Genomic DNA, 24,547 nt, shown 5'->3' with positions numbered 1-24,547 from the left:
TCTGATATTTCATGATATGTTTTTGCAAATGAAGCAAAGAATAAGCAAGGATTTTTCTTTCTATGACAAAAGAAGTAGCTTTCATGTTGCATTACAAAGAAGTAGACAGAAAATTAAACATAGAAAGGAAGTCTACCTTGGCCAGGGTTATTGAGGCCATAAATGGCAAAGCCAGGGCTTAATTCAGGAATGCTAATTTCTCATTTGATTCTGGACTAGGTATAAGGTCACTATGAAGCCCTTTTGGTCTTCCTTCCCCATATTAACCCACATCTTCATGAAACAATTCACTTCAACAAGCCAGTTAGATATACTACAAGGATGACAGGGGACTCTAAGAAAAGAGTGCCTGCCTTTGAGGAGCTTGCATTCTCCTGAGGCAAAAAAAACATGTACACAGATAATTAAATATTAAATATCCTAAATATGAAGTAATTTCAATAAGGGAAGGCAGGCTCAGGGGATCAGGAAAGTGAAGTGAGCCTTGAGTAGCACTAGAAATTGCAAGAGGTGATGACAAGGAGGGAGAACATTAAAGGCAGAAAAGACAGAGAGACTGTACAAAGGCAGGGAATGCTATCTAAGGGGAAACAAATGGGCCGTAGTAGCTGCAACTTAGTGTATGTACATTCTACATAATAGTATGCTAGTAAATGTTTAACAGTTAGCTTTCTGAAAATTAAAAAAAATGTACAGCAAGAGAGGTTAAGTTTATTTTCAATTATTAACGTTTTCCCTGCCATTTCTGTAAGCTGAAACGATCAATGAAGCAATAAATAAAAACCTGTTTGCCAAGTTCTTAAATGTAAATGCTTATATTGAAAATATAACAATCAACTCTAGTCAATATGAACTGGCTCCAGCACACCCTTTATTCTTGATAATACATCTAGAAAGCTAGGTTGAAGATAGATTTTCAAGGGCATTATATATGAAAATGAAGATTTTTTTTTTTCAAGCCAGAAGTGACTGGAATCCCTTGAAGCTTCTTGAATAGGAGAATGCTATGGTGGAGATTGTAAGCATAATAATGTAACAGCCATGTGGAAAGTAGATTGAAAAACTGAAAAAGCTGGAAACTTTAAATTGGAGTGTGGGATCAGGCTTCATCTTGAGCTTCTTTCCACACAAGGCACATGGACAGAATAATGGAGCCTCCAAAAAAGGCAATGGGACCAACTTTTGAAGGAAATAAAATTTTTTTAAGTCTTCTCCTGCTAATATTACTGTACTTGTCTTCTGTTACCTTTTTCCTTCTCTTTTAATGCCTTATCTCCTAGAGCTGTTACTCACTGACTATGCAGTTTCCACAGAATCCAGGTCTGTCTTTTCCTTCTAATGCCAGAATAATCTCTCTCTACTTTCTACCATTTACCATAAAAAACTCAGTCCCTCAATATAAGAGCTTTTAGATAAATGTTAAAGCTGATTGTTAGATGAATTATGTGCTTAAATTAAGGCATACTATGTTGTAGATGTTTTAGGATTATCTTTATTTTAAGGGGAGAAAATTTATAATTGTTAGAATTTCAGCGTGAATAAAGAGGAATACTGGAGTGAAGTCTCATTTGGGCATCTTAAATCCCATTCATAAACTGTTACATACTCCTCCTATCTGTCACATTGAGGAGATAAGATACTGGGTTAAGGGGAAGGTAGGAATATATAGATGGTAGAGTGTAAGTTCTTGCCCTAACTTTCACAAGACTCAGATATATTTCAGAATTCACAGAAATCTGTCAATTATCCCTCAGACATCTCTGTAATCACACAAACCTAGGACCACAGGCCAAAGAAAATGAAATGTCATTTTTCACTCTAGAGAATTCCCTGATCTTTCCGCTTTGACCTGGATCCAAACAGGTACACTGTACTCTTCTCCTTCCCAATTAGGAAAGTATTCACATGTCCTCACACAAGGAAAGCAATTGAGCTGTACTTACCCAGAGAGAAAGATCCGGATGACTGCATAAAATATGGCTGGATCTACATAATCTAGAGGAACAATCAAAATGTGAACTTTTCTACAAGCCAAAAAAATTAAAAAGAGAAAAAGAGAGAGAGAGAGAGAAAGAGAGAGAGAGAGAGAGAGAGAGAGAGAGAGAGAGACGATGGGAGGGAGGGAGAGTGTGGGAGACAGAAAGAGAACCAGAGACAGAGACTCAGAGAGAGACACAGAGAGAAGGCAATTGGTTACATGTGCATCGGTTTTATGCTCTCTCAGGCACTTCCTCCATCTGATCTGTACAATGACCTGGAATTAAAGTGGTGCAATGAGAGAGATGGAATGTTGTCTCCTGCAGTTGCCCTCCATGGTTTGCATAAATCTTAAGTTATTCCATATGCTATCCTGCTCTATTTGTTGTCCTCCCCAACTCTGTCATTTGCAAAAATTAATTGAAAAGAAAATTCCCAACAGATCAAGGTCCTCTTATGCCGAATTTTGCTCAAGGACATCATGTTTGTGAGGATAGGTTGGCAGTGGGTTCAGAGGAAAGAATAGAATTTAAATGAAGGGAGTCCCCACATGGTACAGTATAAAGAATGGTGTCTTTGTAGAACCTGGCTTCAAATATTTGAAAAAGTCACTTAATTTTTCTGTGCCTATTTCATTATAAAATCAAACAATTATCTCTCCTTTGAGGTCACTTTTGGTTACATATTTATGATACTATCATCCTAAGATCTTAAGACAAGGAATCCAGAGTTAGTAATGGTCTGAATCTTGGTATCATAGAATCAACTCCTGAATTGAAAAGGACCTCATACACCATTCAGTCCAATCCCCACTCAAGTCATTTTTCTTTCCCATAATATACCCAACTTGTGATCATCCAGCCTCTAAAGACATATTAGGGAACTCACTATGTCTCAAAGCAGCACATTTCACCTGAACACAAATATAATTTTAGGAGTTTGGATTGGAGGGGCAGTTTGACCTAACATTATTTTGCAATTCTTAGCCATTGCTTTTAGTTCTGACCTCAGAGATTAAATTCAAGTCAATCCTTTTATCATGTGACACCCCTACAAATAGTAGAGGTGTTATCTCTAGGGAATAGAAGACATGAGAGCTAAGGCTTTCCAAGTCACATAACACAGAGTTGCCCACAATAATTCATGTTTCTATCTAAGTCAAGGATTCTTAAACTTTATGAGTCATGAACCTATGTGGCAGTGTGATGAAACCCCTTCTTTGAATAAGGTTTTTAATTGTGTAAAAGAAAATATATAGGATTTTAAAGGAAATCAAAGCTGAATGAATATAAATATACATATGTGTATTTATATGTATATATACATATATATGTATATATGTGTGTGTGTGTATATATATATATATTCTGTTGCCAAAAGAAGTTCAATCTTAAGAGAGAACAATATGGCACATCTCCATTTATGAATCTGTCATCCATAAATTTGTTCAAAGTTTTTTTTCCTATTTCCTGAAGAACCAATTCTTGAGGGTTCTATAAAATGATTATCTACTGTGTAAACTTGTGCTTGCTATTATTTGTCCTAAACTCCAATAAATTAATTCAATTTGATGGGCCAAATATGGTTGAAAAGGACTAGGTCTAGTCAAAATTGTAAAGGCAATTTTTTTTCTCTTTTTAGGTTCACCCCATAACCTTCCTTACTTCTCCATCATTCTTATTCCTTCAATCTGCCTCACAATTCAAGTGCCTAATACTAGATTCTGTACACTGACTGCCCAGGCACAGAACACCAATAATAATAACTAATTTTTTAAAAATAATAATTGCAAGTTTATGAAAAGCTTTCCTCACAACAATCCCATGTACTTGTGGGAAGTACAAGTATTATCAAATATCATTCTGCAGATGAAAAAAACTGAGGCTCAGAGTTAAAAGAAATTGGCCAAAGTAACTTAGTCACTGAGTAGTATCAGGACTCCAGGACCAGAGCCCTACAATTATATCCCACCCTGACCTTGTATTCCCTCGCAAAAGCCAGTTTCAGGTCTTTTTCTGCTCATTTGCACAACTGAACATTACCATGTTGGCATCTTATTCCCTTAGATATACATGTGTCTTCCTGGGTGACGAGAGCGTCATCTATAGATTCTGTTTTATCTGTATAATGAGGACAACAATAACCTTTATCTCCCAGGATTGTTATGAGGATGAAATGATATAATAAATATATATACAAAACGCCATGCAAACTTTAAAGCATCATGTGAATGCTGACTACTATTTTAGTTGCTATCGTTATTAGACTAATTTGAAGTACCATGTTAATGGTCAATAATGGCTTAATCAGTTATACCCTGAAGAGAATACAGTTACACTTTTAACAGATACAAATATCACAAAATGTCAAAATTTAAAGAAAGCGCATAAAACATCTAATCTAATAAGGAGCTGAATAGTCCTACACCAAGTGGTGACCTGGTCTTTCCTTAAAAATCATCAGAAAAACAAAAGACTGACAATAGGAGAAATTTCAGTCAAGTTTATGGGGAAGATGTTTTAGGATTATTAGAGGTCTGGAGAAATGACCATTTTGCATGCCCTTAAATCAGACCCCATAGAGCTATTTTTGCTGCCATTTGGGAAAATTAACCCTCTTGGCAAAGGAAGAAAATATGTTTTGACTGATGCCTGATCTTGGAACTACTTGAGAGCTGAGAGGAGGGTGGGGGGGAGGAGGGAGGGGAAGAAGAACCTTTGCTGCAAACCTTGTACATTAGCTTATACTGGGGCCAGCCTCTAAAAGCAGAACTAATTTAGCCCTCTTAATGTCTGCATTATGGGGAAGTAGTCTCAGAAATTAAGGAATCCACTGGGATAAGAGAGCCCAAGAATAGTTAGGGTTCAACTCAATGTTTTCTAACAATGTTTTGGAGTTCAAGAAATCTCAGAACACAAGGCCAAGATTCCCCATCAAATTTTAAACCAATGTAGATTTCTAGAGAATTTTAATCCATCTGTTTTTCATTAATTTACACTCAGCTCATCAAAATGTCATGTTGCAAAAAATTATTTGATGTCTGGAAAGCCTGAGGAAATGTGCTTTGTAAAGATTATTATTATTTAAATATTTGCTTTGTAGTGGGGAGTTTTCTTTAATCAAAGCAAAACTAAGACAATACCTGCTTTGGGCCAAACTCTACACCCACAAGCCCACCCCAAACTTCAATGGTTCATGATCTTCATGGTTTGGAAAGCTCTACGGTCTTTATTATTACCATGAATAGACAAAATTTTGAAGGGAGATATTCTCCTCCCAAGCTGCTGGCACCTAAATCTTTCTGCCACCTGAGCTCCAGCCCAGTATTCAATGATCATAGGGTCTCCTGCCCTTTCCTGTTCGTATCTCATCAAGCCAGTAGCCACTTGTAGTTTCCTAGAACGTGCTATTAGCTCTGCCATTCTCCAACCTTGGAATTCTTGGCTCTTGATTCTTCCTCTCACTTACCTTCCATGCAAGAGTCATGAGTTTTTACTTATCCCCTTAGAAATTTCCATATCACCATGATATGGGCACCCCTAGCCAATACACTATAGTACAGTATAATGTTGTATAAAGGGGCTATATTTAGTGTTGGAAGATCTGGGTGTGATGGCCCATTACTATCTTTATAAATTTTGGACAAGACTCCAGCTCTCTGGGCCTATAAAGTGAGGAGATGGGAGTTGGGCAGGTACACTTGGCTTATTTCTAAGATTCCTTTCATTTCTATGATAAAGACAATAATAGCTGCCATTTACATAGTATCAGATACCATACTAAGAACTTTTTAGATACTGTCTCATTATATCTTCACAACAATTCTGGGAATAGCTTCTACAACTAGCCTCATTTTATATTTGAGGAAATCGAGATAAAAAGGTAAAGGTACTTGGGCAGGATCACACAGCCAGGAAGCATCCAAAGTTAGAGTTGACCTTGTGTCTTCTTGACTCCAGACCTAATGCTCCACTGTGCCACCTGGCTGCCTACCTGAATAGCCATGATTAATCCCTACAGCCCTCTATGACTCTGGTCTCTGCTTCCTATGTTGTACCACCAGCCTAATTTTCCATAAACAGCAATCTCATAAAATCACTGCTCAGCTCAGAAACTTGCCATATCACAGACATGGGTATTCTGCAGAAAGGGACTTCAGAAGCCATGCAGTTCAGTCTCCTATTTGTCAAATGAGAAAACCAAGACCCAGTTCTCTCTTTCTCTTCCTTCTTCATATTATATCAAACCTAAACTCTCTTGTCTGATTTCTAGGCCTTTTAAAATCTCCCTTCCTTTTAAAATAGCCACCCTTCTTGCTTACTGCTTCCCATCTTGAACCTTCTTCTTTTAACAGGCTCATCTGTCTCTTTCTGTCTCTGTCTGTCTCTGTCTCTGTCTCTCTCCTCTTTCTCTCTCTCTCTCTTTCCCTCCCTCTGTTTCTCTGTCTCTGTCTCTTTCTCTCTGTGTCTCTCTCTCTCTCTCTGTTCTCTCTCTCTCTCTCTCTCTCTCTCTCTCTCTCTCCTCTCTCTCTCTCTCTCTCTCTTTTTCTCCTCTCCCTCTCTCCTCTTTCTCTGTCTTTGTCTCTATCTGTTTCTCAGTCTCTTCCTCTCTCTGTCTCCCTCTCTGTGTTTCTGTCTCTCTGTTTCTATCTCTCTGCTTATCTCTCTGAGTTTCTCTGTCTCTCTCTTTCTTCCCCCTCTCTCCCCCTTCTCTATCTATTTCTCTGTCTCTCTCTCTCTGTTTCTGTCTCTCTGTCTCTCTGTCTCTCTGAGTTTCTCCGTCTCTCTGTCTCTGCCTCTGTCTCTCTCTGTCTCTCTATCTGTCTCTCTCTCTCTCTCTCTCTCTCTCTCTCTCTCTCTCTCTCTCTCTCACATACACACACATAGACACACACACGCACATACACATATCCCTACATGGCCAACTCTGCCTGAGTGACTTTGCTTATATTGTTTCCCACTTTTCTTTCTTCTCTGCTTATCCTTAATGCGCAGCTAAAGTCCTATTTCCTTCAGGAAGCCATTCCTGTCTTCCTTCTTCCTTTCTCTCTCTAATCTCTAGATTAGATTCCTGTAGCATTCATCATTTATGCCAAACAATTTGCCCCTTCCATGGGATATAACTATAAAGCAACCAAGTACTCTGATTTTCCCTTTTATGTTAACAGCTGGAGTGAATAGAAGGTGGGTTGCTTTATATCAGTGTAAAAATGAGTGACTTGTTTGGAGCAAAGAATAATTATCAAATTTTCTATGATGTTAAACAGATCTACATATGCTGAACTTGATACATTAAAAGAAGCTTATGGGAATCAGGTAACATCAAGAGCTCGAGTTTTTACCTAGTGGAGATGTTTTAAAGAAAGTACTAAAGGTTTATATTTATATAGCATTTTATAGTTCATAAAACCTGTTCTTCTTAAGAGAATTCTGCCCATTCTTCATGTTTGCTCTCTGTTAATAATATTATCACAATTTTAGAGATGAATAATAACAATAACTGACATTTGCACAGCATTTTAAGGTTTGCAAATTGCTTTTCATACATTATCTCATTTGTTCCTCTCAGCAGTTCCACTAACTTGTATTACAGTTATTTTGATCCCTTTATTGCCTACGAGGAAAATGAGGTTCAGAGTTAATAAATTTGCCAAAGGTCACACAATTAAAAGAGAAATTTGAATCCAGATCGTTCTTGACTTCAGGTTCAATGCTTTACACTCTGCTCAGAGACATTAAATGACTGGCCAAAGATATAATATAGGGCAGAGCCAGATTTAAAATTAATTTTTGAACTAACAGGACATTTTTGAGAATACCACAGCTGTCTTTTAAAAGGATTTCTGATGAGTCAAAAACTCTAATCAACCACTAGACCAATGAAAACTGAAAAAAATTCCAACTTGCTTTGTGCAAGGTGGAAATCAAGAGAGAGCATGGTGGCTGTTTGGCTCAATTTGGAGAAGAAAACAGAATTAATCTAAAAAGAATCTAGTACACAGGGAAATCTTGGGGAAAGAAGAAAGGCATTTTGTTGTTGTTGTTTAGTTATTTTTCAGTCATATCCAACTCTATGATTTCTTTTGGGGTTTTCTTGCAAAGATACTGTGTGGTTCACATTTCCTTCTTCAGCTCATTTTGCAAATAAGGAAAGTGAGGCAGAAAGGGTTAAATGACTGGCCCAAGGTCACATAACTGGTGTCTGAAGTGGGATTTGAACTTTTCTTCACTACAGGTCCAGTACTTTATCCACTGAGCAACTAGGCCGTCTCTCAAAAGTCAGGGAAACACAATATTTGTTTCTTTGACAAATCAATGGCATTCTTCATTAAAAATGTAGCCTACAGTTAAGTTAAAGAGATAAATTAGATAGAACCTCTGAAGCATTAGTAATATTATAAGCAATGTACAAAAATAAACCATGCTCCAATGCTTGGCTTCAGTGTGCTTCCTGTGTTTTTGGCCAAAATGGTATTAGTGATGATCCACAAGGGCATCTAATTTGTGGCACAGTGAATAAAATATTTGACCTGGAGTCGCAAAGACTGAGTTCAAATACAGTGTCAGACTCTTATTATTTGTGTGACCCAAGACAATTATTTTTCTCATCCTTAGTTTCCTCAACTATAAAATGAGGATAATAATAGCATCTACTGGAAAAGGACCGACATGTGCAGAAATGTTTGTAACAGTCATTTAACAATTGCTTCTCCACATAACCTTGGGCAAGATGTTTAATTTCTTTCTGAATCTCATTGTCCTCTTATATAAAATGTAAATAATAAAGCTTATACTTTCATAAACTTTAAAGTGATATAGAAAAGGGAATCAATCTATCAGCATTTATCTCTCACCTACTGTACACTAGTTATTGTGCTAAATTCTAGAGATATACACAAAATCAAAAATTATTATTGATGTTGAGAGTCACAAAACTACAAGACTTTTGAGGGGAAGTAAAGTGAAATGAGGGTTGCCAAAGAGATTAAATAACATAAAGGTTCTCTCTGTTCTTCATTAGTTACTTATCCAAGATAAAACATCTATTTCTTAGAACTAAGACAGAAATACAAGATAACAAGAGGGACATAACTGTGGAAAATGCTCCATTCATCCTCTTTCCTTCACATAATATCTTTTTTTTGGAAGCTCCTAACCCCTTAGAGAAGCATTGTTTTGGAAAACCTCTTTTGAGAAAAAAAATCTCATTTCTTTTTCTAATATCTAATACTTTTTCACTCCCATCTTCAACACACAATAAATATTAGTCATATTTTCAATGTTTTCCTCCATTCCTAAACCAGCCTCATCAGCAAACAGAATAGACAACTCCCTGCTGTGACTTGAGAGATAACATGAAGCCCTTCAAAAATGTCTAGTCTCAGTATCTGTCAGGATGCTTGAAATCATACTTTTAGCATGATTACTAATTAGTAAACATCTCCTATAAAAATATAAATATCCCAAAGGAAGAATCATACCTTTCTCTCATCCCCATCTTATTTTCTTAGGGATGATTATGATTATCACAGTTAAATAGTATAGTATAAAAATAATTGATCTTGAAGTCAAGATCTGGGTTCAAATTCTGACAATTAGTCACATAATTTTAGATAATTCATTTAATTTCTCTGAAAGCCAGTTTCCTTACCTTTAAAACATGAATAATAATGCTTACATGACTCATGTTACAGATTTTTATAAGGAAAATGTTTCCATATCTTGAAATGCTATTGAAATAGTAGTTGTTTGTATGATATAAATAAGGTATTTGGAAAGAGAATCCAGGACAGACACATTCAATATGAGGACCAGGGCAGAGAGAAAGACTATAAGCCAAGGCCACATTTCACTTACCTCACTATTTTGCTAGCCCTGACTCTATTATTTATCATAAATATTTTTTCAAGTAGTCATTCCTACTTGACAAAATTTGGGATCTTCAATGAACTCAAAATTGAGCATTCACATACCATGCATTTGTCTCAAAGCTTTGATCATCTCGATAATGGATGTTCTCATTTGCTTCAAGGCCTGGAGTAGCTCATCTTCACTGGACTGAAGGACTGCATTTATGGCTTGAGTCAACGCCTAAGGGACAGATGGTGGCAAAGGACAAATCTTGAGGGTTTGGGATAGAGTTGCTGAGGCCTCCAATAGCATCCTCTCCATCTGTTAGTCTGCCTTGTATCTTCGTTAGATGCTGAAATTCATCCTGCATCTGCATCAAAGCATCCCTGCAAACCCACTGGTAGCCCATCTACAATGAGGATATTTCTGAGAGGCATCTGGCAGCATGAACTTGAATTAAAAGGCCTAGGCTCCCAGTCTCTGATCAAGTACTTCTAGCTTAGTAATTGCAGGAAGCCATTGCAGGGAAAGAAATGATGTATAGAACATCTTCTCTCTGAGAATCTGGCCCTGCTGGAGCATTATCCTGTCACTTTTTAGAAGCCTAGGTCCTTCCAGACAGCTGGCACCCTCCAGGAAATCTTTTCTCCTTCTGCCAAAAGCCTGGAGTTTAAGAATTTCCAGCCTCTTTGAGATGAGGCTCCCATATCCATGGCTATTCTTTCTCAATATTATTATCTATGCCTTCTGCCTTTCCATGACTAAGATCAGAAACCCTTTCAAATATAAACGTTTAAATCTGCCATTAGGAACTTTGTAGGTGCTCCATTGAGCCATCTTTGGGCTGCAACAGGACCTTCTCTAAGGGCCTTTTTCTAACGTCTTGATCCTTCCCAGAAAGAAAATGAATTTTGGATTGCTAAAGAGGAAAGCCTTTTCCCATTAGTACCCCTAATTGTCCTAAAAAATAATGAAAATAATAGAAGTAGTCCAAGAGTGAGATAAGAGTTCTAGGATGAGATTCAATCCCCTTATTTTATAACTGAGAAAATAGAACTGAGAACATTTGCCCATAAACATATATATAAATATACACATATACATAATAATACATGTAACATAAATTATGCTATATGATATAGATTATATTATATAATCTGTTATTATTAAATAGAATTGTAAAATGTCTATGCTCAATTCAAGTGCCATCTTCTACAGGAGGAGCCTCTCTTTATTTATTCAATGGTTAGTTACTCTCCTCACTAAAACTACTTTTATGGATTTTGTCTCAAGCATATATACCACATATAGCATACATATGTATGCATAGACTCATATGTCTCGAGCAACACCAGCTTCTTGGGAATAAGAAGATCAAGCATGTGGTTTCATTCCAAGAAGAGCAGCAAGGAATGGATGCAAAGAGTAAGAGCACAAAATAAGGAAAAAAGGCAGAATAGCATAAAGAATACTGAGTGAAAATACTCACTCTGGAGTGAGAGGACCTGAATTCAAATCTTACTTCTAATAAATGCTACTTGTATGACAGTGTGCACGTTTCTTCACCTCCTACACTTCTATTTTCTCAGTTATAAAATAAGGGGTTTAAACCAACTAATTCTAGAATTCTTATCTCATTCTTGGACTATTCTCTGTAATTTCCATGCTTTATTAGGACAGTGTGGGTATCAATGAGGAAAGGCTTTCCTCTTTAGAAATCCAAAGTTCATTTTCTTTCTGGGAAGGATCCAAGACCTTAGAGAAGTAGCATAAGGCTGGAAGCCTCTGTGAGTTCCTTGGATAATAATGGAATTCAAAAAAAAAAAGTTGACTGGGGATAGGGGTGAGGATAATTACAATCTCTTCTGCATAATCCATTTTTATTTCCCTTTCCAAGGCAGGCTACTCTAAATCACAAGGCAGTATTTTGTTACTGAGGGAATATCTTAGGGAGAATATGGGACTTACAGGAACAAAAAAATTAAATAACACATAGGTGATAATGAATCATTTATGTTTTCTTTAAGTTCTATGGGAGTGATATAAAAGTTATCCTTACCTGGTATCCTTCATTACTTTGAATATTGTAGGAGAACTGGAGACTCTTTTACCCCTACTTGTAGAGGCCTAGATACAAACTATATTTGAGTTTGATTCCAAGGACCCCAAAAGAAACCCTTGGTAGTGATTTTGTTATTGTTTAATCTTTTTTCAAGTATGTCTGACTCTGACCCCTTTTGTGGTTTTCTTCACAAAGATGGTTTGTCATTTCCTTCTTTGGTTCATTTTACAGATGAGTCAATTGAGGCAAACAGAATTAAGTGACTTGCCCAGGATCATACAACTAGTAAGTATCTGAGGTCAGATTTGAACTCAGGTCTTCCTGACATCAGGATCAGCATTCTATCTGCTGCATTGCTTACCTGCCCAAGGAAGCGATAAAAAGAGTCAAACAGAAAATAAAGGAGAGCAGGGGTTGCCTCAAAGAGTGAACTCAAGTTTTTATCAGTCCAGAACCTGGGAGCTACTGATGATGAGAAAGAAGACAGAGAGATAGAGAGACAGAGAAAGAGAGAAGGCGGGAAGGAGAACATATATAGATGTATATGTGCAGATATAAGTATATGCATACATAAGATGCTATATGTGGTATATATGCATCCATCTAATATACATGGGTCTATGTGTAAATATATGTATGTATATATATATATATATATGAGTATATATGTATATACATTTGTATTATTTGTATATATGAGTATATATGCATAAATATACGTTGTGTATTTGAAATGCTGCATACAGAATAGTACCTTAAGGTGCCTAAAATCTGTAGTTGCCCTGATAAAGATCAAGAAGAAATCAGGGAAAGTGGAGATAATTATAGACCCAAATTCCTATGAAAGGGGGGAAAAGGTCAATAGAGAATGATTTCAAATTCTGTTTTCAGTGTTAACCATTTATTAGAGAAGCTTCAGTCAGGATTAAAAAAAATAACTAATTAAAATGGAATTACAGGCAGAACTTTGGATTTATATAAGTCTAATATAGGAGGAAATGAATGAGTGATCTATATAAAAGTTATAAGTTATCCTATGCATTCTGTCACTCAGTCACTTTTCAACAACATAGGTTGAGAGCTAAAAGGAACCTTCAACAATATCTATTTAATCCAATCTCCCATATTTTACTCATGAGAAAACTTCAGCTCAGATTCAGCTCATGATTTACACAGAGAATATGCTTCAGATGTAGCTGGTTTTTTTTTTTCAAATTCACAGGTTTCCTAATATGTTACTGACTGCTTTACTTAACCCCCTTGTGCTTTGTTTTATTCTTTGACTATTTCAGGGTATATTGGAAGGGAGGAGGGGTGTTTCACATCTATCCTTAGACAGTCTTTGCAAACACTACCTAGAATTAGGGAAGGAATCAGATCTGAATGGGATCTCAGAGTTCATCTAATTTAATCCATATCTTAGGCCAAGCGAATATAATAAAGATGACAATACTCCCTAAACTAATCTATTTATTTAGTGCTATACCAATCAGACTTCCAAGAAAATATTTTAATGATCTAGAAAAAATAACAACAAAATTCATATGGAACAATAAAAAGTCGAGAATCTCAAGGGAATTAATGAAAAAAAAAAATCAAATGAAGGTGGCCTAGCTGTACCTGATCTAAAATTATATTATAAAGCAGCAGTCACCAAAACCATTTGGTATTGGCTAAGAAATAGATTAGTTGATCAGTGGAAAACGTTAGGTTCACAAGACAGAATAGTCAACTATAGCAATCTAGTGTTTGACAAACCCAAAGATCCTAATTTTTGGGATAAGAATTCATTATTTGATAAAAACTGCTGGGATAACTGGAAATTAGTATGGCAGAAATTAGGCATTGACCCACACTTAACACCATATACCAAGATAAGATCAAAATGGGTCCATGATCTAGGCATAAAGAATGAGATTATAAATAAATTAGAGGAACATAGGATAGTTTATCTCTCAGACTTGTGGAGGAGAAAGAAATTTGTGACCAAAGATGAACTAGAGACCATTACTGATCACAAAATAGAAAATTTTGATTATATCAAATTAAAAAGCCTTTGTACAAACAGAACGAATGCAAACAAGATTAGAAGGGAAGCAACAAACTGGGAAAACATCTTCACAGTTAAAAGTTCTGATAAAGGCCTCATTTCCAAAATATATAGAGAACTGACTCAAATTTATAAGAAATCAAGCCATTCTCCAATTGATAAAGGGTCAAAAGATATGAACAGACAATTTTCAGATGATGAAATTGAAACTATTTCCACTCATATGAAAGTGTTCCAAATCACTATTGATCAGAGAAATGCAAATTAAGACAACTCTGAGATATCACTACACACCTGTCAGATTGGCTAAGATGACAGGAAAAAATAATGATGAATGTTGGAGGGGATGCGGGAAAACTGGGACACTGATGCATTGTTGGTGGAGTTGTGAACGAATCCAACCATTCTGGAGAGCAATCTGGAATTATGCCCAAAAAGTTATCAAATTGTGCATACCCTTTGATCCAGCAGTGTTTCTACTGGGCTTATACCCCAAAGAGCTACCAAAGAAGGGAAAGGGACCTGTATGTGCCAAAATGTTTGTGGCAGCCCTGTTTGTAGTGGCTAGAAACTGGAAATTGAATGGATGCCCATCAGTTGGAGAATGGCTGGGTAAATTGTGGTATATGAACGTTATGGAATATTATTGTTCTGTAAGAAATGACCAGCAGGATGAATACAGAGAGGCTTGGAGAGACTTACATGAACTGATGCTAAGTGAAATGAGGAGGAGATCATTATACACTTCGACAACGATATTGTATGAGGACATATTTTGATGGAAGTGGATTTCTTTGACAAAGAGACCTGAGTTTCAATTGATAAATGATGGACAGAAGCAGCTACACCCAAATTAAAAACACTGGGAAATGAATGTGAACTATTTGCATTTTTGTTTTTCTTCCCGGGTTATTTTTACCTTCTGAATCCAATTCTCCCTGTGCAACAAGAGAACTGTTCGGTTCTGCAAACATATACTGTATCTAGGATATACTGCAACATATCTAACTTATATAGGACTGCTTACCATCTAGGGGAGGGGGTGGAGGGAGGGAGGGGAAAAATCGGAACAGAAACGAGTGCAAGGGATAATGTTGTAAAAAAAATTACCCTAGATGGATTCTGTCAATATAAAGTTATTATTAAATTAAATAAAATAAAATATTTTAAAAAATAATTTAATCCATATTTGAATATTTCTCTTTATATATATCAATGATTGATAAGATAATCAATCTTTTATTGATTGATATTTAGTATCATCAATAAGTGACCATCCAGCTTTGGCTTAAAGATCTTCAGGGAAAGGGAATCTCCTGATTCCTTTTGGAATTTGAAATTCTCTACTTTGGGATAGTAGTAATTTTTATGGCATCTTTTCCTTGTATAAAGATAAAATTTAGCTTTCTGAAAATTTCTTTCATTCTTCTTCTCTTAATGATCTGGTGCCAGACAGTCTAAACCTAATAACTCCTCCATATAATGGTATCTTTCAGTTATTTGAAGGTTAATGTCATATCCAGAAAAGTAGCATGTTGTGATGGATAAAGAGCTAGTCTCAGAAAAAAAAAAATGACCTAGATTCAAGCCCTACTTCATGCATATACATTATTATTTGACTGTGTGACCCTGGTCCTGTCACTGAACTTCTAAATGCTTCAAGCAAGTCTCCAAGACAAGAAAATGCAGAGCAGATGGTCATCATGAGTGGTGGATAGAGTTTCCTTAGTTTGCCCAAAGATGACCTGTTAATGAATGAGAGAATCAGACCCATAGTATAGTGATGTCCACTTCAGCATCTTTTATGTCTCTTTGCCTTTCTGGTGAGCTTCCTGAGGCCAAGGATCTTTTCTTAAACTTTATATACATGACAGAGTTTGTCATGGTGCAAAGTAGGTAGGCAATATATACCTGTTAAACTGCATTAGGGAAACAGTTTGTCTCTGTCATTTAAACTTTTTAAAAATTATATATTTTTTTAAATCAGAAAAATCTTCTCACCTTCTGTCTGAAACTCCACCCCACCCATGAATTTAAGAACTAATGAAAAGCAAACTATTACAAACAAGGATAGTCTATCAAAATAAATATCCACATTGGGCATGTTTATGTCATATGCATGTGTACATATATGTATGTAATCTCTATATTACATGTAAATCATATATTATATATAATATACTTTATATGCATATAAAATATATAAAATACATACATACATACATACACATATTTGTCTCATTTAGCACTCTGCATCTGTCTCTCCCTTTATCAGCATGTTTTATCATTAGTTCTCTATCTGGTATGTCATTATATTGAAAAGATTTCCTAATTTTTTCAGTTTATCTTTAGCAAATTAATGTCATTGTATACATTATTCACCTGGTTTTATTTATTTCATTCTTCATCAATTCATATAAATTTTCAGGTTTCCTCTGAAGCTATCCCTTCATCATTTCTTATAACACAGTAGTATTCCATTACATTTATATTCCATAACTTGTCCTTCCATTCCCCAACTTATTTTTCTTTTTTTTTCCCAACTGATTTTTCCAATGTCCTTCAGATTCTCAATTTTTCCACCTGAAAAAACCTATAAATATTTTTATATATTCTTAGAATTTTTTTTGCTTAGGATTAGTATATTTCTTTAATCTATCCTCCTTTTACTTCCCCCTCCTTTCTTCTCCTTTCCTTCCAATTTCCCTATTGTATGAAAAATATTTCCCTTCTTAACTCTGTATATGAGAATAAAGTTGAAGTATAAACTGCTCCCCAACACTTTGCTTATATAGGTGTCAAACTTGTGCAATCTAATTATATGAGATCATTTCCTCTAACTCTCCTTTCTCTTCTCTTCCTTTACCCATCCAATTTATTCCTCTTCTTCCTTCTTTCCATCCTTCTCTTAAATGATTAAGGCATAACTGAATCACTCCCCATAAAATTGGATTCTTTGATCCTTGATGATTACAGAGCTCAGCGGGAACATATGTATCATCTCCCCATATTTGATTTTAAGAGGTTCATTCTTGTTTAGTCCATTATCATTGTTCATTCATCTACACTTTTTTTATGCTTTCCTTTGTTCCTGTGTTTGAACTTGAAAGTTTCTAAAGCTTGGTCTTCTCATCAGGAATGCTTAGAAGTCCTCTATTTCATTACAAATCCACATTTTCCCTGTATCATTATACTCCATTTTATTGGTTAACATTTTTGTCTCTGTAAACTTATATCCTTCGCTTCTGAAAAACCTTTGATCTTAAGAGTGGTGACTGCCAAAGAATATGTTTCTACATGGTTTCTCAGTACTTGAATTTTTTATTTCTATTTACAATATTTTTTTCCTTTGATTTGAAAGCTCTGAATTTTTGGCTATAATGTTTCTAGGGTTTTCATTTTGGAATTTCTTTCAGAAGGTTACTGGTAGATCCTTTCTATTTTTACTTTAATCTCTAGTTTGAACAGATCTGAGCAAGTCTAACATTTCTTGAAATATGAAATTTAAGGATTTTGTCTCATGCATTTTCTAGATTTGTGTAGAGGAGTTTTGTGGTTGGATCTCAGCTATATTGTTTACTGTTCTCTGCCAACTTGACTCTACCCTACTGTCATTCAACTTTAGCATCTATTAAATACCTACTAGGTTCAAACCCTGTGTTAAGCTGTAGGAGGATATAAAGATGAAATAAGATGCCCACCCTACTCTCATGAAGTTTCAGTCTAGTAGCTGGCTAGGGTACCTAACCAGCTACTACAAAATACTGCACAATAAGTGAATGGATAGTGTCCCCTAATGAACTGTTGGTAGAATTGTAAACTGATCCAACCATTCTGGAGAATAATTTGGAACTACACACAAAGGACAAAAAGTACATATTGTTTGATCTGGAGTTACTACCATTAGATCTGTATCCCAAAGAGATCATGAAAAAAAAGGGAAAGAACCTACATGTACAAAAATGTTGAAGCGGCCTTTTTTATGTTTGGCAAGGAATTGGAAATTGGGAATATACCCATCAACTGGGGAATGACTAATCAAATTGTAGTATATGAATGTGATGGAATACTATTGTTCTATAAGAAATGATGGCAAGTGTATTCCAGAAAAACTCAGAAAACTTATATGTACTAATGCTGAGTAAAGTGAGCAGAATAGGAAAACATCGTACACAGTATCAGTCATACAGAAATATCTTTTACATGATAGCATATGTATAACCCCATATCAAATTGCTGCTGTGCAAAGGAGGGCCATAATATTTTTGTACATGTGGGTCCTTTTCCATTTTTTATGATCAACATTTTTGTAAGATTTTGAGTTTCAAAATTTTCTCCTTCCCTTCCCTCCCTTCCCCCAAAACAACAGACAATTCAATTTATACATATACAATGACATTAAACATATTTCCATATTTCTCATGTTGTAAAAGAAAAATCAGAATAAAATGGAAAAACCAAGAAAAATAAAAAGACAATTTTTTTTTAAAAAGTGAAAATGGTGTGCTTCAATCTTCAATCAAACTCCCCAGTTCTTTTTCTGGATGTGGATGGCATTTTTAATCTTAAATATTTAGAGATGGTCTTGGATCATTGTATTGCTGAGAAGAGTTAAGTCTATCATAGTTGATCATCACACAGTATTGCTGATACTATGTAAAATAGAACCCAAAATCTTACAAAATGATTGTTGAGGACTTTCTTTACATGCAATTAGGGGAAAATACTGTTAAGTGAAAAAAAAAATAGTCAAATCCCTAGTCAAGTAGAACATACATAAATATTAATGTTTAAATCATTCAATAAACAAGCACTTATAGCTCCTGCTATGGGCCAGGCTCTGGATTAGATGCTGAAGATACAAAGTCTGGGGTGAAAAATCTCTACCCTGAAGGATTTTACAATCTAATGGGGAAGTTCCCATACAGTAATATAATTAATTATATACCAATAAAAACAATAAGTAAATAATATTGGGGGAATACTAACAGCCAAGAGGATTAGGAAAAGCTTCATTAAATCCAAACAAAAATTCAAAAGTCCAAACAAAAAAATTTAGGAGTGCCATTACTGGTCAGAAGACTCAGAATATAGTCTCAGATTTGAATATATTCTCAGATTTACCACTAGGTGGCAACATAAACCTTTACATCTCTAGATCTGCTTTCTTATCTATAAAGTGGTGAAAATAGAAAAAGTTTATTTTATCTGACAGGGTCTCTGTCAACTCTAATGCTCTATACAAAAAGAAGGATTATTATATTACATCAAACTATTTGTGAGGTTTTTGAGGAAAGTCCTCAGGGGCGAACTATATTTGCTAAGAACATGCTTAGGATACCTTAAATTTATTGATGAAAGTAGCCAAGAGATTGAATGATTACCCCAAATCACAGAAGCTGTAAACAGAACTTACATTCAAATCATTTTAAGTCAATCCTAGTTTTCATACTTCTACCCCACAATCACATCCGTCCTACTCCTATTCCAAGTCAAACTAAGACCAATTTTTGCTTCTCAATCCACAAAAGTTTATGAGTATCTGTTACATAGAAGGCATTGTTCTAGGAAATAAGGAGAATGCAAGAAAGTATAAGATGTAGTTTCTGACCTCAAGGAACTTAAAATCTAGAAAGATAAATTAGCTAATCCACAGAGGTGTCCCAGCAAAAGTTTAACAATCAGTTCCCTGAAAATGCATGATATAGTTTTAAGCTTAATCTTCATAATAAACATTTTATCCATTTTTAAGTCTAGAAAATTAAGAAAACAGCGAATCAAACCCTGGTTTATAGTATTTTATGACATGTAAATGTTCACGCCAAAAATTTAATAATCAGTTCAAACTAGCTCCATTATTTATATCCCTTGACCATACCTTCCAAAAAAAAAGAATTAGCCATCGAAAACAATATACAGCAGGGCTGACGGGGGCAAATCATAACTTTTAATCATAGGTTTAAAAATAAAGTCAGTCCCCAATGACAAATGTTCAAAGGATATGAACAGAAAATTTTCAGATGACAAAGTTAAGCCATCTATAGTCATATGAGAAAAATGCGCTATATCTCTATTAATTAGAGATACGCAAATTAAAACAACTCTGAAATACCACCTCACACCTCTCACTCCTTGTAAAATTAAGGTTAACTTAATTTCAAAGAACCCATCTATCTTTATTATTCTTTGTTCTCTCTTTTAATATCCTATGTTGTAAATCCTTTCCAGCCATAATACCCTGTATAGCACTTTGCATCCTAAAGTCCCTTCCAGCTCTGACATCACGAGTTTAAGTGCTTTAGTTCAGTGGAAGACAAAATCACTTGGGAGTTAGGCCTTGCTTCTCTAAGTGGAAATAAGTAACTGCTGGAAGCTGGTGGAAAAGCAAACTGTAGATGTCAGGGATTAGAGCTAAAAGAAGCTACCAGACTGACATATACAGATGGAATGAGGTTCTAGGTGGGGAAATACCTTAATCCCAGGCACTGCTGCCTTTTCCACCAAAAGAGTCACCAGGATAAAGCCCTTCAGACTCTCACCTCCAGGAAGTGAGACAATGATGTCCAGGTTCCTTAAAAGAAAAAAAAAAAAAAAACAAACACATGCTCAGAGAGCCATGCACCTTCTTTTTCCCCCTTTCTCTTCTTCCCCAGAGTCTGACACTTCTTCTCCTTCTCAAGATTATGCAGAAGCACAGAATCTCTGAATTTTGAATTGGAAGGAACCCCCATGGTTATCTAAGCCTTTCACCAAAAATAATATAATTATTCCTAATTGTTATTCTATTCCAAAGAATTCCAACATTTACATAATTCTCTAAGTATTGTAAAGCAATTTAACAAATATTATATTATTTCATACTCATTACAACCCTGGAAAATAAGTGCTATTGTCACCTTCATTTTACAAATGAAGAAACTGAGGCAGGCAGTGGTTAAGTTATTTGTTAAAGGTCACGGGGGTGGTGAATGTCTGAGGCTAGATTTGGATTCAGGCTCCTTGACTCCAGATTCTGAAATCTATTCACCAAGTTGCCTCTAAAAATAATATTGTAATGATGACAAATGGTCACTGAGGTCCAAACTATTAGCTTCTGAAGAAATCCATTCCACTTTTGAATAGTTTATTGGAAAGTTTTTTCTATATACTTGTTATTGTTTTAATTTAAGATTTTAATTTGTGACATTGTTTCTAGTCTCATTTGCTGGGGACACCAAAGTCAACCCAATCACTCTTCCACAGGACAATCATTCAACTCCATTTCTCTTCACCAGGCTAAACATCTAGCCTTTCTTCAAACAGGATTTATTTGACAGAAACTCAAGGTCCTTCACCAATCTGAGTTGCTTACCTCTGGTCACTTTCAAACTTGTCAGTATCCTTGTTAAACTGGGGCATCCAGATCCAAACACAATACATTATGGTAAAATTTTATATGACTACCTCCCTCTTATTGCTAAAAAGTTTTCTCAGCTATAAAACAGGAATAAGAGCGCCTAATGCTAAAATTCTACCAGGTCATCATGAAAATCAAAAAAATATAATGGATGACAAAATGCTTTGTAAACTGTTAAGTAGAGCATAGAAATAGAAATGTATAGTAAGGTAATTACCTGATTTCCAGAGGTCTATCCAAGTTTCAGGTATTGATCACAAATTATAAGGAAAGAAAATATGAGGAATTTAATTTAAGAAACATGTAATGCAGAAACCAAATATACCCATTCCTGCTCTCTCTCTCAAATACTCACATATTTACAGTGATTCAATTTTATAGAGTTTGGCTAGTGCCTAGATTCAAGTGAGCTGGGGAAAGAGCCTCTACAAAAGGTGAGGGAGAATGATAAAAACAGAGAGACAGAGAAAGACAGAGACAAGCAGAGGGGGAAAGCAGATTGAGATAGATACAGACAGAAATAAAGAGAGGCAGAAATGGAGATATAGAGGTAGAAAGGATCATAGTAGAGCTAATCTGCTAGAGCAAATGGAAGGAGGTAGAATCAAATGCACACACACAGAGGTCAACCTTGTCAAAGAGAAAACACATCTTTTCATCTTTGACTCTGATTCACTTAAATCCAATTCACATTCAAGCCGTCACCTCATATGTCAAACCTCCTATTCAAAAACTAAGGAGGAACAACAAAGGAAAAATAGAGGAGTAAGATATCTCAATGAAGTGAGATGGAGGAAAAAGGAAGGAGACAGAGTTCCTGGCAAATGGCTTCTTGTCAATCCTCTTCTGTGAAAAATGTGAAGGGAGGCACTCTGCAGAGATGAATAAGGAGGTATAAAAGAACTGGGTTGCTGAAGTTAATTTGTAGTGGGCCTAATCAACAAGATTATGTGATTTCTTCTAGCAACAAAATAGTCCAAGGTTGGATTTTGCTAACTTCCCCAAAGAACTAATATAAGAAAGGGAAGAAAGTATAATCAGTTCAGGAGTGATGACTTAAGAAAAAGTTTAATAGTGGAGCAGGTAGAGAAAATGCATTAGTATGCAGAGTATGATTATGTGTTGTAAATCATAAAGATGGAAAGATAAAATATTATGATCAGATAAAGTTATATAAGAGCTTATGAACATGAAAGTGAAACATTTGCAAATGTAGCAAGATTGAGGGTATGATCTCTATAACTGAGGCAGAGTGAATGAGTAGATAGATCATAGGAACTGAGTAATATCAGTTGGTCTATCCAAGTGCTAAGCAGGAGTTAACGTGTCTCCTTTTTAGGAAAAGTCATGGAGCCAATTTCCTGGCAGGTGCTTCAAGAGATTTCCACCTGCTGAAGTCTCTTGTAGACAGGATCCAGGAAGCTGAAGCTTACTGTCACCAAAATGAGCAAGCTGAGGACTTAAGGAATATGCTCTACTCAAATGGATGAGGAAACAAGTTTTAGGAGCTTTTTAAAAATGGAATTAATGCATCTTCTAAACTCTAAATGATGGATTCTGAAAACAAGGCTTGGACAGAAGTGGTTTTTGCTCAAGCCTTGTCTGCCACCTGGTGATTAGCATTAATATGGCATCCTACAGGGAATGAAATAATTTCTTTTAGTTGAAGCAATACTTTTCTCATGGAATTAAGAGTGTTTTATGTATGAATATAGTATCAAATTGAGTTCTAAATAAGCTACCTAGACAGTATGCCTAGAATACAAAATAAATAAAAGGAAAACAATTAGGCTGAAAAGGTAGGAGGGAGGCAGATTGTGGAAAATCTGAAATACAATGAAGAGACTGTAATTTTATGCTAGACTCAATCAGGAGTCATAAAAAACTTTTGAGCAGAGGAATAATGGTCATACTTGATCCTTACGAGGATTTATCTTAAATGTTTTGTGGAAGATGAACTGAGGAAGGGAAAGACCTGGAACATGGAGAGCAATTAGAAGTATATTAAAATAATGGAAATGAGGATTTGAATGTGAATAGAGATGAATATATATGGCAATCTCATGTTTGGGGGAAAGAGGAAGAAAAAAGGATGAAAATTATGGAGGCAGAATTAACAAGACCTGGCAATAGAGGTCAGTAGTACCCTCACTAGAAAGGGCAATTAGATTTATTTTTTTATTATAACTTTTTATTTACAAGATATATGCATGGGTAATTTTTAGCATTGACTTTTGCAAAATATTCTGTTCCAACTTTCCCCGCCTTCTCTTCATCCCCTCCCCTAGATTTCAGATAGAACAATATATGTTAAATATATTAAAGTATATGTTAAATACAATATATGTATACATATTCATACAGTTATCTTGCTGCACAAGAAAAATCTGATTTAGAAATAAGGTAAAAATATCCCGAGAAGGAAAACAAAAATATAAGTGGAGAAAAACAAAAGGAGTGGAAATGTTATATTGTGGTCCACACTCATTTCCTACAGTTCTTTTGTTGGTTGTAGCTGGTTTTCTTCATTATTGAACAACTGGAACTGATTTGGTTCATCGCATTGTTGAAGAGAGCCACATCCATCAGAATTGATCATCATATAGTCTTATTGTTGAAGTGTATATTGATCTCCTGGTTCTGCTCATTTCACTCAGCATCAGTTCATATAAGTTTCTCCAGGCCTCTCTGAAATCATCTTGCTGGGCATTTCTTACAGAACAATAATATTCCATAACATTCATATACCACAACTTATTCAGCCATTCTCCAACTGATGGGCATCCATTCAATTTCCAGTTTCTAGCCACTATGAAAAGGACTGCCACAAACATTTTGCATATGGGTTCCTTTCCCTTCTTTAAGATCTCTTTGGGAGATAAGCCCAGTAGAAACACTGCTACATCAAAGAGTATGCAGTTTGATAACTTTTTGAACATAGTTCCAAATTGCTCTCCAGAATGGCTGGATGCATTCACAATTCCACCAACAATGTATTAGTGTCCCAGTTTTCCAACATACCCTTCAACATTCATCATTATCTCTTCTTGTCATTCTAGCCAATCTGAAAAATGTGTAGTGGTATCTCAGAGTTGTCTTAATTTGCATTTCTCTGATCAATAATGATTTGGAACATCTTTTCATATGGCTAGAAATAGTTTCCATTTCTTCATCCAAAAATTATCTGTTCATATCCTTTGATCATTTATCAA

General features: G+C 35.5%; 1 protein-coding gene and 1 long non-coding RNA gene across 3 annotated transcripts in view; one reads left to right on the top strand and one right to left on the bottom strand.

Annotated features, from left to right (window-relative positions):
* LOC127548256 (uncharacterized) overlaps nt 1-24,547 on the top strand; it is a 191,294-nt gene that overhangs the window by 4,872 nt on the left and 161,875 nt on the right. The gene's annotated exons all lie outside the window — the stretch shown is intronic.
* Nucleotides 1-24,547, bottom strand: part of IDO2 (indoleamine 2,3-dioxygenase 2) — an 80,781-nt gene that overhangs the window by 11,276 nt on the left and 44,958 nt on the right. For both annotated transcript variants that reach the window (XM_051975567.1, XM_051975566.1), the window contains exons 5-8: nt 21,553-21,567; nt 20,411-20,510; nt 9,950-10,067; nt 1,944-1,995 (exon numbers count right to left, since the gene is read on the bottom strand). In XM_051975567.1, coding sequence (XP_051831527.1) covers nt 1,944-1,995; nt 9,950-10,067; nt 20,411-20,510; nt 21,553-21,567 — 285 coding nt within the window. The remainder of the gene's footprint in view (nt 1-1,943; nt 1,996-9,949; nt 10,068-20,410; nt 20,511-21,552; nt 21,568-24,547) is intronic.

Source organism: Antechinus flavipes, chromosome 2, assembly GCF_016432865.1.
Source record: "Antechinus flavipes isolate AdamAnt ecotype Samford, QLD, Australia chromosome 2, AdamAnt_v2, whole genome shotgun sequence".
Taxonomy (NCBI): Eukaryota; Metazoa; Chordata; class Mammalia; order Dasyuromorphia; family Dasyuridae; genus Antechinus; species Antechinus flavipes.
This window is presented reverse-complemented; position numbering and strand designations above follow the sequence as displayed.